The following is a 14,618-nucleotide window of genomic DNA, read 5'->3' on the forward strand; positions in this document are numbered from 1 at the left end:
AGTAGGCATCAGAGCTCTTGCCGGACTTGGTCTTCTTCTTCCCTCCGGGAGCTTCAGCGGCAAGTGTCTTGCGCTCTACTGCGGCTGCCGCTTCCCGGTAGATCTTGTCGGCACAGATAAAAGCATCCTTCTTGTCGCCAGGGACAGAGATGACACTTATTGGGCCTAGCATTTTCAGTATGTTGTACGCATAGTGAGATGCTGCCATGAACTTGGCGAGTGCCGGACGGCCAAGGATTCCATTGTAAGGTAATGGAAAGTCGGCAACGTCAAACGTGACCCTCTCAGTCCTGAAGTTCAGCTTGCTGCAAAATGTGGCCGGCAGCGTGATCTTTCCCTTCGACTTGCTTCTTCCCGGGCTGATTCCTTGGAATGTGCCGGTCTCCTCGAGCTCGCTGTCAGGGATCTGAAGTTTCTGGAGGACCGCGGAGGATATCAGGTTCAAGCCAGCCCCGCCGTCAACTAGCATCTTCGTGACCTTGAGATTGCGGATAGTTGGAGAAACCAACATCGGCAAACACCCGACCGCAGTTACGCGATCAGGGTGGTCCTCAATGTCGAAGATGATAGGTGCGCTGGACCATTTCAGGGGCTTGCGTGACTCTATGGATGGCTCTGCTGCATTCACTTCCTGCATCCACTGCTTGAGTTGGCGGTGCGAAGTATGCAGAGAGGCGCCACCGTCAACGCACATGACCTCTGTGGCTTTCTGAAATTCCTGCTCGTCGGCCTCGCCATCATCCATGTCTTCGTCGTCGTCGTCATCTTCATCCTTGTCGCGGCCGCGGGGAGGTCTGTCTCCTTGCCGCTGCTTGGCCTTGCCGCGGCGTCCTCCTCGGCCGGGACATTTCTTGCCGGATCCACCAGTTCCTTCCTGGGCCTTCTCCTTGTCGCACCGCTCGTACTCAGCTTTCTGTTGCTCAACAAGCTGTTCGACTTTCTTGCAGTTCTGGAGATCGTGACCCTTGGTGCGGTGAATCTTACAATACTGCTTGCCGGAGCTGTCCTGCTTGTCGGCGGCCGCCACAGGCTGGGCCTCCTTGTCGGAGCCACCAGCTTTAGTTTCCTTGGCGCCACCTCCATTGCCGGTCTGCTCGACAGCTAGCACTTCCTTGCCCTTTTTCCTTCTGTTGTTCCGCCGCCGGCCTTTCCTTGTCGGGGCGGCATCCTCACTGTCGGATCCTCCTGCTCCTGTACTCTCTCCAGGGAGCCTCCTCCCCTCTTCAGCGCGTGCACACTTGTCGGCCAGGGCGTAAAGCTCGCTGACATCTCTGATCTTACACATCGCCATCTCCTCCCTCATCCTTCGGTTTCGCACGTTCTGATGGAACGCGCTGATGATCGCGGCGGGGTGGACGTCTGGGATGTTGTGCTGTACACGGCTGAATCTCTGAATGTACTTGTGCAGTGGCTCTCCTTCCTTCTGGGCGAGCAGATGAAGATCGCTCTCTTGGCCATGTGGCTTGTGGCCGCCTGTAAAGGCGCCGACAAACTGATGGCATAAATCTGCCCAAGCGGAGATGGAATTTTCCGGCAGGTGCATGAGCCAGGACCTGACGTTGGGCTTGAGTACCAGCGGGAAGTAGTTGGCAAGGATCTTGTCGTCCCGTCCCCCGGCAGCCTGCACCGCGATGGTGTAGATGCTGAGAAACTCCGACGGATGTGTCTTGCCGTCGTACTTCTCTGGTACGTCTGGTTTGAAATTCTTTGTGCTGGGCCACTGGACTTGCCGCAGCTCATGGGTGAACGCAGGACAACCTACCGCGTACAGCAGATCGCCTGGTTCCCCTGGCGCATGCATGTCAACAGAGGGCCCAGCGCGCTTGTTGGATTGACGTCGCGCTTCTCTTAGGCGCTCGATGCGGGTTCGAGCGTCTTCTTGTTGTCGTTCATGGAGAACTTGGCGCTGGTCGCGACGAGCTCGTGGGTCCGACGACGTGGTGGAGCCGCTATCGGGGTGGACCCGACGAGTTGGCGATTATGGCCTTCGTAGTGGAGAGTGCATGGAAGTCGCACCTCCCCCGGTCTTGTTGCCACCGGCTCGTGTCCGGCTGTCCTGCCGCGGCAGCGAGGTGCTTGGTTGCCGTGCAGTGTCGCCGTTGGCGAAGCCGATGAGGCTCTGGATAGTGGCCCTCCATTCGTCGGTCTTGTCCGCCGTCGGAGGATAGTCTAGGAGCAGTTGAGCTCGCGCCAAGGCTTCTGCTGGAGTGGTGGGCGGCGGAGGTGAACGGTGCGAGGAGTGGGGCGTGCTCGGACTCCTAACCACGTTAGAAGGAGCAGTGCCCCGTCCAGGCGACCGTACTTCGCTCGAGCCAGCATGTTGACGTGCATGTTGGTCTTGAGCGCCACGAGAACCACCAGCTTGATCTTGGCCCAGTGGACGTATGGCGCTGCGAACGCCATGACGCTGCTGGTCCCGCGCCTCCTGAGAGGGGCGCGGTGCGCGCATGGACGCCGAGGTCTGTGCCGCCTTGTCCTTGGACTTGGCCGCACTGAGGGCTCCCTCGTCGACGCCCATTCTTCCGCCGGCGTCCACTCCACCACCAGTTTGCTCCGGAGGCGGTGAAAGCGACGCAGACGGAACAACTGCCTCCGAATCCTTCTTCTTCGGTGGCATGTCGATGAAGACGATGAAGATTTAGCTCGCGTTGGGGGAAACTGATCCACCAACGATGTCGGGAACGGGCCCCTTTCGGTTCGGAGGGGGGCGGAGGCTGCGCAAAGAGCGGATCGAGGCGGTACACGCAAGCAGTTTTACCCAGCTTCGGGCCGCACGGATGCGTAAAAGCCTACTGCTGCTTGTTTGTGTGTATTGAATTCTTGCTCAGGAGCCATGGACGCTGCCAGACCGAGCGTGAGAGTGTTCCTGATGTTTCGAATGAGCCCAACCTCTTCTACGTTGCGCTTGGGCCTCCTTTTATACTTTCAAGGGGTCACCGACAGGTGGCAACGTAGACTAGAAGGGTAAAAATGGAAAAGGATGCGGTAGGCGCAGCTACCGCTACTGTGGACACAGTGCACCCTACCTAACTCTGACGGCAGGGGACAAGGTCATTGAATGCCCGTCTGAGTTGCCTAAACAGTGCAAAAAGTGACCGTTAGGAGCGCCACCGTTTGCCACGATGGCCTTCTCTTCATCTCCGCTTGCCACCGCGTACCCCTGGCTGCACAGGCTCCCGCCACGCGCCCCTGAGGAAGCCTCATGGCGACACGCGGGTGGGTGCGCTGGAGCGTGGGTTCAGAGTGGCAGCGGGCCCCCGGCGAGTACCTTGTCGGGGTCGTCGTCTTGTCGAGTCCAGAAGCTTGTCGCTCACCGGACCTTGCCGGGACGTGCGGTGCATCGCGGCAAGTTTCTTGAAGTGCCGTGGTTGGCCTTCCCGGCAAGCTCCTCTTGCCGGGGCCTTGTCTCTTCCCGGCAAGATCCTCTTGCCGGGGCCTTGTCTCTTCATCTTGAATGCTTTGTTCTTGAATGGCTCCAAAGGAACCCACGGAGGACTCTGGCGGTCGTCCGGCAAGCCTTGCCGCGCGGCGCTGCAACTGCCCGTGCACAAGTTCAGGATACTAGGGTACCCCTACTCTAGTACACCGACAGACACCTTGATCTCCATCGTAGCATCGTTGTCGTCTCACCAAGCTTGTGCTTCTACGACTATCGCTACCGTTTAGTGATAAAGTAAAGCATTACATCGCGATTGCATTGCATACAATAAAGCGACAACCATATGGCTCCTGCCGGTTGCCGATAACTCGGTTACAAAACATGATCATCTCATACAATAAAATTCAGCATCATGTCTTGACCATATCACATCACAACATGCCCTGCAAAAACAAGTTAGACGTCCTCTACTTTGTTGTTGCAAGTTTTACGTGGCTGCTACGGGCTTAAGTAAGAACCAATATCACCTACGCATCAAAACCACAATGATAGTTTGTCAATTTGACTCCGTTTTAACCTTCGCAAGGACCGGGCGTAGCCACACATGGCTCAACTAAAGTTGGAGAAACTGTCACCCACAAGCCACCTCTGTGCAAAGCACATCGGGAGAACCGGTCTCGCGTAAGCGTACGCGTAATGTCGGTCTGGGCCGCTTCATCCAACAATACCGCCGAACCAAAGTATGACATGCTGGTAGGCAGTATGACTTATATCGCCCACAATTCACTTGTGTTCTACTCGTGCATATAACATCAACATATAAAACCTAGGCTCGGATGCCACTGTTGGGGAACGTAGTAATATCAAAAAATTTCCTACGCACACGCAAGATCATGTGATGCATAGCAACGAGGGGGGGAGTGTGATCTACATACCTAGTAGATTGACAACGGAAGCGTTTGGTTGATGTAGTCATACGTCTTCACGATCCGACCGATCAAGCACCGAAACTACGGCACCTCCGAGTTCTAGCACACGTTTAGCTCGATGATGATCCCCAAACTCTGATCCAGCAAAGTGTCGGGGAAGAGTTCCGTCAGCACGACGGCGTGGTGACGATCTTGATGCACTACAGCAGCAGGGCTTCGCCTAAACTCCGCTACAGTATTATCGAGGACTATGGTGGCTGGGGGCGCCGCACACGGCTAAGGAATAGATCACGTGGATCAACTTGTGTGTTCTAGGGTGCCTCTGCCTCAGTATATAAAGGACCAAAGGGGGGAGGCTAGCCGGCCACATAGGGCGCGCCAGGAGAGTCCTACTCCCTCTGGGAGTAGGATTCCCCAACCCCCCCAATCCTAGTTGGAATAGGACTTGTGGAGGGGGGAAAAGAGAGAGAGGGGGCAGCCCCCTCTCCTTGTCCAATTCGGACCAAGGGAGGGGAGGGGCGCGCGGCCCATGTAGGGCTGTCTCTTCTCTTTTCCACTAAGGCCCATCATGGCCCATTTAGCTCCCGGGGGGTTCCGGTAACCTCCCGGTACTCCGGTAAAATCCCGATTTCACCCGGAACACTTCCGATATCCAAACATAGGCTTCCAATATATCAATCTTTATGTCTCGACCATTTCGAGACTCCTTGTCATGTCCGTGATCACATCCGGGACTCCGAACAACCTTCCGTACATCAAAATGCATAAATTCATAATATAACTGTCATCGTAACCTTAAGTGTGCGGACCCTACGGGTTCGAGAACAATGTAGACATGACCGAGACACGTCTCTGGTCAATAACCAATAGCGGGACCTGGATGCCCATATTGGCTCCTACATATTCTACAAAGATCTTTATCGGTCAGACCGCATAACAACATACGTCGTTCCCTTTGTCATCGGTATGTTACTTGCCCGAGATTCGATCGTCGGTATTCCAATACCTAGTTCAATCTCGTTGTTGGCAAGTCTCTTTACTCGTTCTGTAATACATCATCCCGCAACTAACTCATTAGTCGCAATGCTTGCAAGGCTTAAGTGATGTGCATTACCGAGAGGGCCCAGAGATACCTCTCCGACAATCGGAGCGACAAAACCTAATCTCAAAATACGCCAACCCAACATGTACCTTTGGAGACACCTGTAGAGCTCCTTTATAATCACCCAGTTACGTTGTGACGTTTGGTAGCACATAAAGTGTTCCTCCGGCAAACGGGAGTTGCATAATCTCATAGTCATAGGAACATGTATAAGTCATGAAGAAAGCAATAGCAACATACTAAACGATCGGGTGCTAAGCTAATGGAATGGGTCATGTCAATCAGGTCATTCACTTAATGATGTGATCCCGTTAATCAAATAACAACTCATTGTTCATGGTTAGGAAACATAACCATCTTTGATTAACGAGCTAGTCAAGTAGAGGCATACTAGTGACACTTTGTTTGTCTATGTATTCACACATGTATTATGTTTCCGGTTAATACAATTCTAGCATGAATAATAAACATTTATCATGATACAAGGAAATAAATAATAACTTTATTATTGCCTCTAGGGCATATTTCCTTCAGACATCACATCAGCTCAGCTGGTACGCCACACTAACTGTGTGCGCCATATTTTTCATGTAGATCCATTTTGCTCATAAGTTTGCACCAATGTCTCTTTTGTCTGTATTGTAGTTCTTCACGCCGGTTCCACGACCTGAGGGATGGATTGTGATATTCTGGGACATGGTTGCCCGTGTCATATATGTCATTGATCCCATGTACAGCAAGAACAGCCAACCACTCATAACTGAGCCAGGAGACGAGATCATTGCTTGGAAGCTACATGATGCGTTGTTCAATTGTTTTGCTGAGTACTACGCTGGTTGGCCAGTCAAGAAAGATGCGTGGAAGCTGAAGTGCGTTTCCCTTGCGGATAGCATTTTTACTTGGTACATCAGCTATGAACTATGTCTCTAATTACAGTAAGCCAGTCTTTGGTTCTAAGCATTTTTTTTATTCCTTCAGAAATGATAGTGGAGCATGCGCTGTCCACATCACACATCACCTCGATGGGAAAAAGTTGAAGATTCCCCTTACCAAGGTTTGCTAACGAACTTGGATGTTGCACAGTACTGTCATACATTTCTTCATAATTCTACCGTTGCACAAGTCCGATACCCATTGATCCTTCTGCTGCCGATATCCCACAGCACACCATATCAAAAACAAAGCGGGAAACCCTGCATGAGTGCATGAAGTTGCAGGGCAATTTCTCGTCCCACGCGCGAGACATATTGCGGCGTCTCCTTGCACCAGTAGACTGTATGTTTGAATCAGAGTGAACCGGCGAAGCAACAAAGTAGCGGTGGAGACACTGTTGGCGTCTCCCACAACATACTCGTTGGCGTCTCCTCGCCCCAACGAAGTCGCGGGAAACCATGTAGTGTTATGTTCCTTGTCTTTATGTTCCACCAGTAAGCGATACGATATTATGCTCCGTAGATCGTAGTAACAAGTTTGTTCTATGCGCCACGCTTGAGACTCTAGTCACGGTGTTAGTCATGCAAACCAACTTCCATGATGTATAACTAAAATCCCCTTGTCATATGTGGAATGCATTATGTGAACTAGTTTGTTGGTCTCTACCGTATCAATGTTTGTTCATGTAAAGTGAATGAGTTCACACAATTGACCATATGCCAAGATAGTTCCATTTAACCGAACGCATAGGCACAATCAACAACCATGCCCCCATTGTGTGCGTGAAACAATTCTTGTTTTAATTTACACAATCCACAGTGCACACTACTACCATCATGGTTATCATAATGCTCAAGCTCACCCCAACCATAAGTAACCAAGCATTCTTCTTTGAATTAGGTAGAAGTGAAATTTTGACACGATCCTTGTTGCTACATGGAAACAATTGTCCATTTTCATTGGTTATCACGCAACAATTGGTAACAATAATTGTTCAACTCAACATTATAATTTCTGACCATGGACAGTGATCACAAGTTACACTTGCACACACATGTCTTAGTTACATATTACCGACAAGGGCACAGGCATAATAAATAGATAGAGGTTCTACATGACTGGTTCAGAAGCAATTTGTGAACAACTAAGAGATGGTAGCTAGGCTGGGAATATGGGGTAGACGCTACATTGGTTTTCGTTTCATAGAGGCTGAAAATATGGGAACCATTACCACACCACATATATGTGGGATGGCAACTAACATTTCTTGCAGAGGCAAACACGCTTTTCTTCGACAGCCAGCATATGTTGAGCTCGCAAATCATAGGTCCAAGATGTATTGTCTTGTCGTCTACCAGCTTAGAATGGCAGCACCTCCTGAATCATGAAGTCGGGCAACTCTCTAATGTTTCCCCTCATGGAAATAACTTCATATGCAATTGACTGACGCAGATAGTTTAGGCGGCTCTGCGGAAAACAAGTTTTATTAAGCTGACAGCATTTCTTCTGATGACTAAATATGATCACAGAAATCAGCGCATGATGGTGTTGTATGTGTGTGCTTACAGGGGTTAGTATAGTCTGGAGATATAGGCCAGTGTACTCCCTGCTGTAGTTGACAATGTGCAACCAACTGTCCTCTTTGCATATACGGTGCAAAATGAAAATTAGTCCGATATTTTATTTTTAGCATTATATACAAATGTCAATTCTCAATGAGCAAACTCACAGTTCACGGCTAGCATGCATGCCAACATTGTAGTGGATGGTCCAGCCTTGAGCTGTCACGTACCACCCCGTGATGTTCTCATGTATGCATCGCCGAAGTCCTGCCAGGATGAAGTTTGCATTGTCTTCATGCTTGTATCGCATCTCATTGATAGGCTCGAACGTCTCGCATGGGTCCATGACCAACAAAGTCCTTTCTTCAACATCCACAACATATAGAGACCAGCTTTCCATCATTGGAACTGGGAGCATTAGCTACAAGCATGCATGTTGTTAATATGACTTCATTTCGCAACCATATTTGTACTTGTGAACATATTTCTTTTAGCACAGAAATTATACCTTCTTTGTCCATTGCATCTGATAGCCGAGTGCCTCATAACTCATCATCTTATTCATGAATTCAAAGTCCAAATCGTATGACCTGTACATGAGAGCTAGCTGGAAAACAACATACGCAATGTCAACCACTGCTCTGATGTTCGGAACAACAGCAAGCTTTCAGGTAAGTACAAACTCACCACAAAACGCAAGTTGAATATATGTCGGCACCTGATCTCCCAGTCACCCAACATGTGTCCATCCTTCCATGTAAGCATTCGCGAAACTGCTCCCCAACCCACGCTTGTTAGGTGCCCATTTGGCCCAAATTCATTCACACTCTTCCCCCAACATAACTATCAGATATGGGACCAGGTGTTTGTACCATTTCCTCAAATTCCTGGGAAGACATAGCCTGCGTTGCTCTGAAGGACACCCCTGCCCACTGTTTGTGAGCCATCTTCGATGAATCTCCATTTGATTCATCATGGCAATGTCGTCTGTCAAATTTTGTCCCCCTCCGTCATCACTATCATTGCATTCATCCGAACTCTGTATGTGTGCTGCGTGTTTGTCTGATCTTTCAAGGCGTCTTCTTTGGCGGCATTGTTGCCTCCCTCTATTAGCACTTCGCTTCTGTCGCCTCCTGAGCCCTGGTTCTGAGTTACCGCATCCAGTGACCATGTCTGCATGCCAGACACACACAGTAAATACTTAAACCTGTAAATGATTATGAAACATTCAAACGAATATTTTTTTGTCAAAAATAGTACCCTTTGTGGATTGTCAGTTGCAGCTATGTCATATGGAACTTCTTCTCTATGTGTAATGCCACCGTAGCCAACTGGTGGTGATGCTCCAACATATCCCAGTCCTACATGTTTCAGACATACAATCAATTGTCAGAAACCGAATTAGTTGAATGGTTGCTCTCATATGTAGCCAGACCACTCACCGTCTATTGTTGTTTGAAACTTGAGGCTATGATTGTTTCCTCTGTTACGAGTTCCATCCTCAATGTTTAGGTTTGCTGGAATAGAATAAAAAATTCATCATTACTGAATTAGTTATGTTACTAAGATATTACCATAGTGACAATCATATGCATGCGTTCTAACCTGGCATCATCACTGTTTGCACAACCTCTCCTTCAACGGTTTCAGTCTTCACATTTTCAGTTGCAATAGTATGGTCTGCAAAAACAAATTGAATAGTTTATAATTATTTCAAGGTCCGGAAAGGGTTCCTACGTCACAACAATTTCAATCTTCATACCAGGCAGTCGAATAGATCCGTGACCATATTGCTCTGGACTGCTTCCTGTCAAGTCAACGATTGGCACTACAAGGAAATTCAAATGGTTTAGTTCCCAAAATATACATCATCATATTCGTGCATGGTACCGCTTGCCATACCATTGCATAAACACCAGTTTATCAGAAAAAAAACATTCCTTTTTGCTGCTCACCCACAATGTTATTTTTATTTCCACTGAAAACTTATATCATCTACTAATCACTAACCTGCAGGCTCAAATGGTGGGAGAGCCACCCATGCTAGCGCATCAGTTGGCACTGGTCCGGCTTGTGTCTCGGCTAAGGCAATCCATGGAAGAGATGCCGACGTTTTTGTATTATCGTCAGAACAAAGGTAAACCATTGAATACACACCGGTTCAACAAAAATATGGCATTCCCTTACCGCTCACCCACAATGTTATTCATACTTTGCACTGAAAACTTATTCAATTACTGATCACTAACCTGCAGGCTGAAATGTTGGCAGATCAATCCCTGACGGCGCATCATTTGCCACTAGTCCAGCCTGTGTGTAGGGTGAGGCAATCACTGGAAGAGCTGGCAACATTTTGTATTATAGTCCGAACAAAGGTAAACCATTGCATACACAGTATGTATGGAATATTAATCTCCAAAAGAAATCATTACCTGGTATGCTTATAACTGGGCCTCGACGGAGAGCTAGAGCTTGTTGACGTCTCTCTGCAACATTTACACTTTTCAATTTCCAAACTTTTATTAATTTATGCCAATCTTTATGACGCTGCTTCTGGTTTGCTAAACTTACCCTCACGTTGTAGAACCCTCGCATGATTTCTTCTTATGCATTCATACTGTGTCCTCCTATCTTCATCACTATCTGAAGACTCAAACTCACTTTCTGGTTCCATTATCTTTTTCCCATGATCATTTGGATCGGTTTCCACCATGCGGCTTCTTCTTCGAGCTTCATAGCCTCCCTCATTAATTACAAGGCGTTCTTGATCATCGTCCTCATTGATTTCTGGAGCTTGAGCCTCTGCAGTGCACTATTATAAGGTCAGTTCACTTCCTAGTCTGTACCACATACACATATAGTGATACTCTGTTTTGGTTTACCACCCTACCTTGCACAGTGATGACCACCTGAATCACTTCTCCTTCACTTTCAATTTCGGAAATCTCTCCATTATATTCTGGAAATTAAAGGAAAGGTGTATTAGTTATGACAAATTCAGTCTCCATGGCATACTTACCTCTACCACTTGTCTCTTACAATAACAAACCATTACCTTGGCTCCTGGACCGGGACTGCGTGAAGCTGTCATTTTCCCCTGTTTCATCATTCAGAATGACTGCCTGAGAAGGATTACCTTGCCCCGTGATAATAGCAAGCAAACCATGACTAGTTGCAGTGCGCACTTGATGACTATCATCTTCCTCATCATATGTGTCGTAGTCTGGCACTGCAATTTTAGACTTGCATCAGTTGAACATTTCATTTTTGTGCCATATTATGCAATAATCACAAAGTTGTATGTAAATGGCCATTGTTGCCTGTTAATTATTACTAACCTGTTGGCTCACTACATTCGTTCGCTTGATCCCACACAGATATCTGCCATCCATGCGATCCATGATCTTCATATTCATTAACTGGCATTTCTTCATGGATGACTGGATTTGCATTGTCGACTCCGTCTTCATTTGCATCACCGTTTGAGCTACGTTCATCATGGGCATCTACTCCACCATTTTTGTTGTCACACGCAAACAACTGATTGGATTGGCAATACATGTCATACAGTTACTAAGTATGTATAGGGAGCAATACAAACGCACATGAAATCCAGAGTATGTGACTTACTGAATTAGTTGTTGTTGCCATCAGAGGATGCCACATCCATTCTTGTTGCTCCCTGTAGCCTTCCGGCCTTGTCTGCAACCCAAATTTATGTTATTCACAATCGTTACTCCTCACATGATCACTGAACAAACAGTTATAATTATCTCTTATTCCAAATATGGTATGCATGGACTGATTACCGGCTAATGTCCTGGGTTCTCCCTCTCTAGCTGAATTAATTTCTTAACTATTGGACAAGAATAAGCACAAATTCTTGGCAGCAGGTTGGACCTCAAGCTTGCAAAACCATAATCCACCTAGTCCAGTTGGAAATACTGCACATGCAGATAGATTTTTTAGCATGAGTGCAAAATATGTTTGATTAAAGGGTCGAAAAAATCACTAATTAGAAGAATGACACTTCTATTTGTAAAGACTTGCCTCCAAGAAATTTGAATGTCCACCCAAGATAGCATTCTTAGCCCTAGATGCCACGTTGGATTGGTATCTGTCAGCAGAAATTGTCATCACATCTATCGCATACCGTGCAATGTTGTACTCACCTATGGCCCATGGATCTTGTACCAGTGGCAATATTTCTTCTGGAATGGCAGATACGGACTGCCGTGGACCCAACAGAGTCAACACAACCAACAAGGTGGATGCTACTGCAAAGGCTATGGTCTCCTGCTTGTTCATGCAGCAGGGATTTAGCCTACTAATGACATACTCAAGATCAGAAACCTTTAGTCCACCTCTACCTCGCAGGCCTATCATCCCTCTGATTCTCCTGACAAGACCGGATCTGTCAGTAGGAGTGCCAAACTCTATTATCCTGCCATGGCCACGTACGCCTAGGATCATAACAGCATCCACATCTCGGATTGCTCTAACTTGCCCATCTGGCATTCTTAGTGTTCTACTTCTAATGTCAATCCTACCCATTTGTTCAGCAGTGAAAACACTATCTACTGGTCCAGCATATCTGTTTGTCAGCAAGCCAGCCATGCCGTTCGGCTCCATTGCATTGTAAAATAAAGTACCCAACCCTAGGAAAGATGCAGTGGAGAACATTGATCTATAAGCTAGCTCTCGTCTTCGTGCATTGACCACCACCATGGCATCGCTTCCAGAGTGCCTGTTCCTCCTCTTCGGCCGTCCCCTGCTGTGGCTGCGCAGTCTTGGTCGCTTCGGCGTCCCAGGAGGCCTGGCCATCTTCCCGTCCCGATCTGCAATCAACAAAAAGAAGCCTATCCGGTTATTTCCTTGATGCGATTCATAGCTCAGATCAAATGCCAGCTAAAGTACGAAGAGGCTCGACGGTAGTCTACCGTCTAGCCATCGCAAAAAGATCAACCTGAGCAACAAAACTACATAGGTAACCAAGAAGTAGGCGCCGGCGGAGCAAAACCAGTGGTTAGAAACCCGATGATTGAAGAAAATGACAGGCCGGAGCACTGTCGTCGGCAAAGTATGGGGAAGAAATGTCGGGCCGGGACCAAGCTTACCAGAAAGGCACGCGCTGCCTCCGCTGTCCACCAGAGTTAGCTCAGATCTGATTTCTCTTTGCTAAGCTCCAAACCTAGAACAGAGGCATACTGTGCTGAGTGGGGAATTGAGCAGAGGAGGGCACGCGGTGGGGGGTTAAAACCAGGCTCCGCCGCATGCACTGTTACAGCTACCGACCCACTTGGTATTTACTGTCCTTCCTTTGGATGTGTTTTTTATTATCTACAATTCACCAAGTGCATCCAAACCACAAACTTTAGAACACACGGGCGGGAATTCTCCCGCGATGTGCCTCCTGGACTACGGCACATGTCCGTTACATGCAATTCTACGAATAGAACATGTATTCTGTTGACACTCGTCAGTCAAAACAGAGCCCTGGATGCTTACCACCCCGAGTAATCCCTATGTGTACGTGGACAAGGACTTGCATGCAGAATTCATGCTGCACTCGGTCCCATGTCGGACGTACTTTTTGCAAATATCCGCTGGGATCACGCTTTATTGCAACTTGCTTGTCCAGTTTAGGACCAGCACTCTCCCTGCAAGTACTTCTTTAAGAAGAAAGTTCCTTCTCGAAGGGTCCAGCTCGAAATTTCCAACAGGCCAACCACAGGGGATGTTTCTCAGTTAGCCCCCCACTCACTCCTGTTTGACTTTACATTTTGCCCACAAGCACATGAGGACAAATGCATGCACATGATGCAGAGCTGTGCATGCAATGTTTATAGCTGAATCATCTATATGCAAGGCGTTAATGATGCTCTGCATGCCTACATTTGGAACACCAACCAGGTTGGATATACTAATTAACTGACGCCAGTCATGCATGCATCTAATATAATAAGGCATTCAGTTTAATATGTGACCATGTACAGGAGATGATCCCCAATCAAATAATTAACAAGAACTCACTCGTCCCAAACAAACAGTCTTTAATTAAAGACCCGAACATAGAAAGCTGCCAAATTACAACAGTACAACTGACGGCAACAGCGCCCAGTTCAACATATAGTTGAACTGAACACATCCTCTCGTTTTGCTAATTGACCCGATTGACCATCAAGGTAATGGCGTCATTACCGAAGCTGCATGGACACACCAATGCCAAAACACGACCTACAATACAGATTACTAGTTCAGCCTAGCACGCTTCGCAATGTGTCGGTTACTTTCTTCTACATAATCATCCACTCCTAAATACTCATCACTTGCATCTCCAGAACCTTCATCTGAGTTGTTGGCATCAGGGTCGTGGTTGCCGTACCCCTCCTTTGCATCACCGTATGCTTGCTCCTCATGTGCAGCATGCAGTTTTTGTACACCATCTCCATCTCCATCTTCATCTACACCATCAACCTAAAAATAATGCAGACCTTTGTTAGATCTACTTGATACAATATTAACAACAAACATTAAGGAGCAAGCGCACCTGCAGTGACAGAGAGGATACCACCGAGCTACCACTGATTGCGTGCACAGGATCACCCCCTGGTTAACTGACCCTTCCGAATGAGCGTTTGACTAAAACGAACAAGCAAGTGTTGTCAGACTAGGGCGAAGGAGTCATGTATGCAGTGATCAAAGAGCAGAGT

General features: G+C 47.8%; 1 protein-coding gene across 1 annotated transcript; it reads right to left on the reverse strand.

Moving 5' to 3' along the window:
- Nucleotides 1-7,374: 7,374 nt before the first annotated feature.
- Nucleotides 7,375-11,833, reverse strand: LOC119288777. The gene is made up of 18 exons (XM_037568318.1): nt 11,715-11,833; nt 11,536-11,607; nt 11,244-11,445; nt 10,961-11,134; nt 10,796-10,864; nt 10,477-10,707; nt 10,338-10,391; nt 10,155-10,247; nt 9,916-9,987; nt 9,668-9,733; nt 9,511-9,585; nt 9,348-9,422; nt 9,166-9,266; nt 8,593-9,078; nt 8,414-8,512; nt 8,073-8,326; nt 7,910-7,983; nt 7,375-7,810 (listed from the first exon to the last, which is right to left on the reverse strand). The coding sequence occupies exons 2-14, from the start codon at nt 11,569-11,571 to the stop codon at nt 8,896-8,898; spliced, it is 1,431 nt and encodes a 476-aa protein (XP_037424215.1). The 5' UTR covers nt 11,572-11,607; nt 11,715-11,833; the 3' UTR covers nt 7,375-7,810; nt 7,910-7,983; nt 8,073-8,326; nt 8,414-8,512; nt 8,593-8,895.
- Nucleotides 11,834-14,618: the final 2,785 nt, after the last annotated feature.

The sequence above is a fragment of the Triticum dicoccoides genome, chromosome 4A (genome assembly GCF_002162155.2).
Source record: "Triticum dicoccoides isolate Atlit2015 ecotype Zavitan chromosome 4A, WEW_v2.0, whole genome shotgun sequence".
NCBI lineage: Eukaryota > Viridiplantae > Streptophyta > Magnoliopsida > Poales > Poaceae > Triticum > Triticum dicoccoides.

Excerpts from the sequence above, each read along its gene's own strand:
- LOC119288777 (XM_037568318.1), bottom strand. The coding sequence starts at position 11,571 with ATGTGGCATCCTCTGATGGCAACAACAACTAATTCA. Across the intron at positions 11,446-11,535 it reads TGGCAACAACAACTAATTCA|TTGTTTGCGTGTGACAACAA; the intron begins GTAAGTCACATA and ends CAATCCAATCAG. Across the intron at positions 9,734-9,915 it reads CCCACCATTTGAGCCTGCAG|TGCCAATCGTTGACTTGACA; the intron begins GTTAGTGATTAG and ends ATTTCCTTGTAG.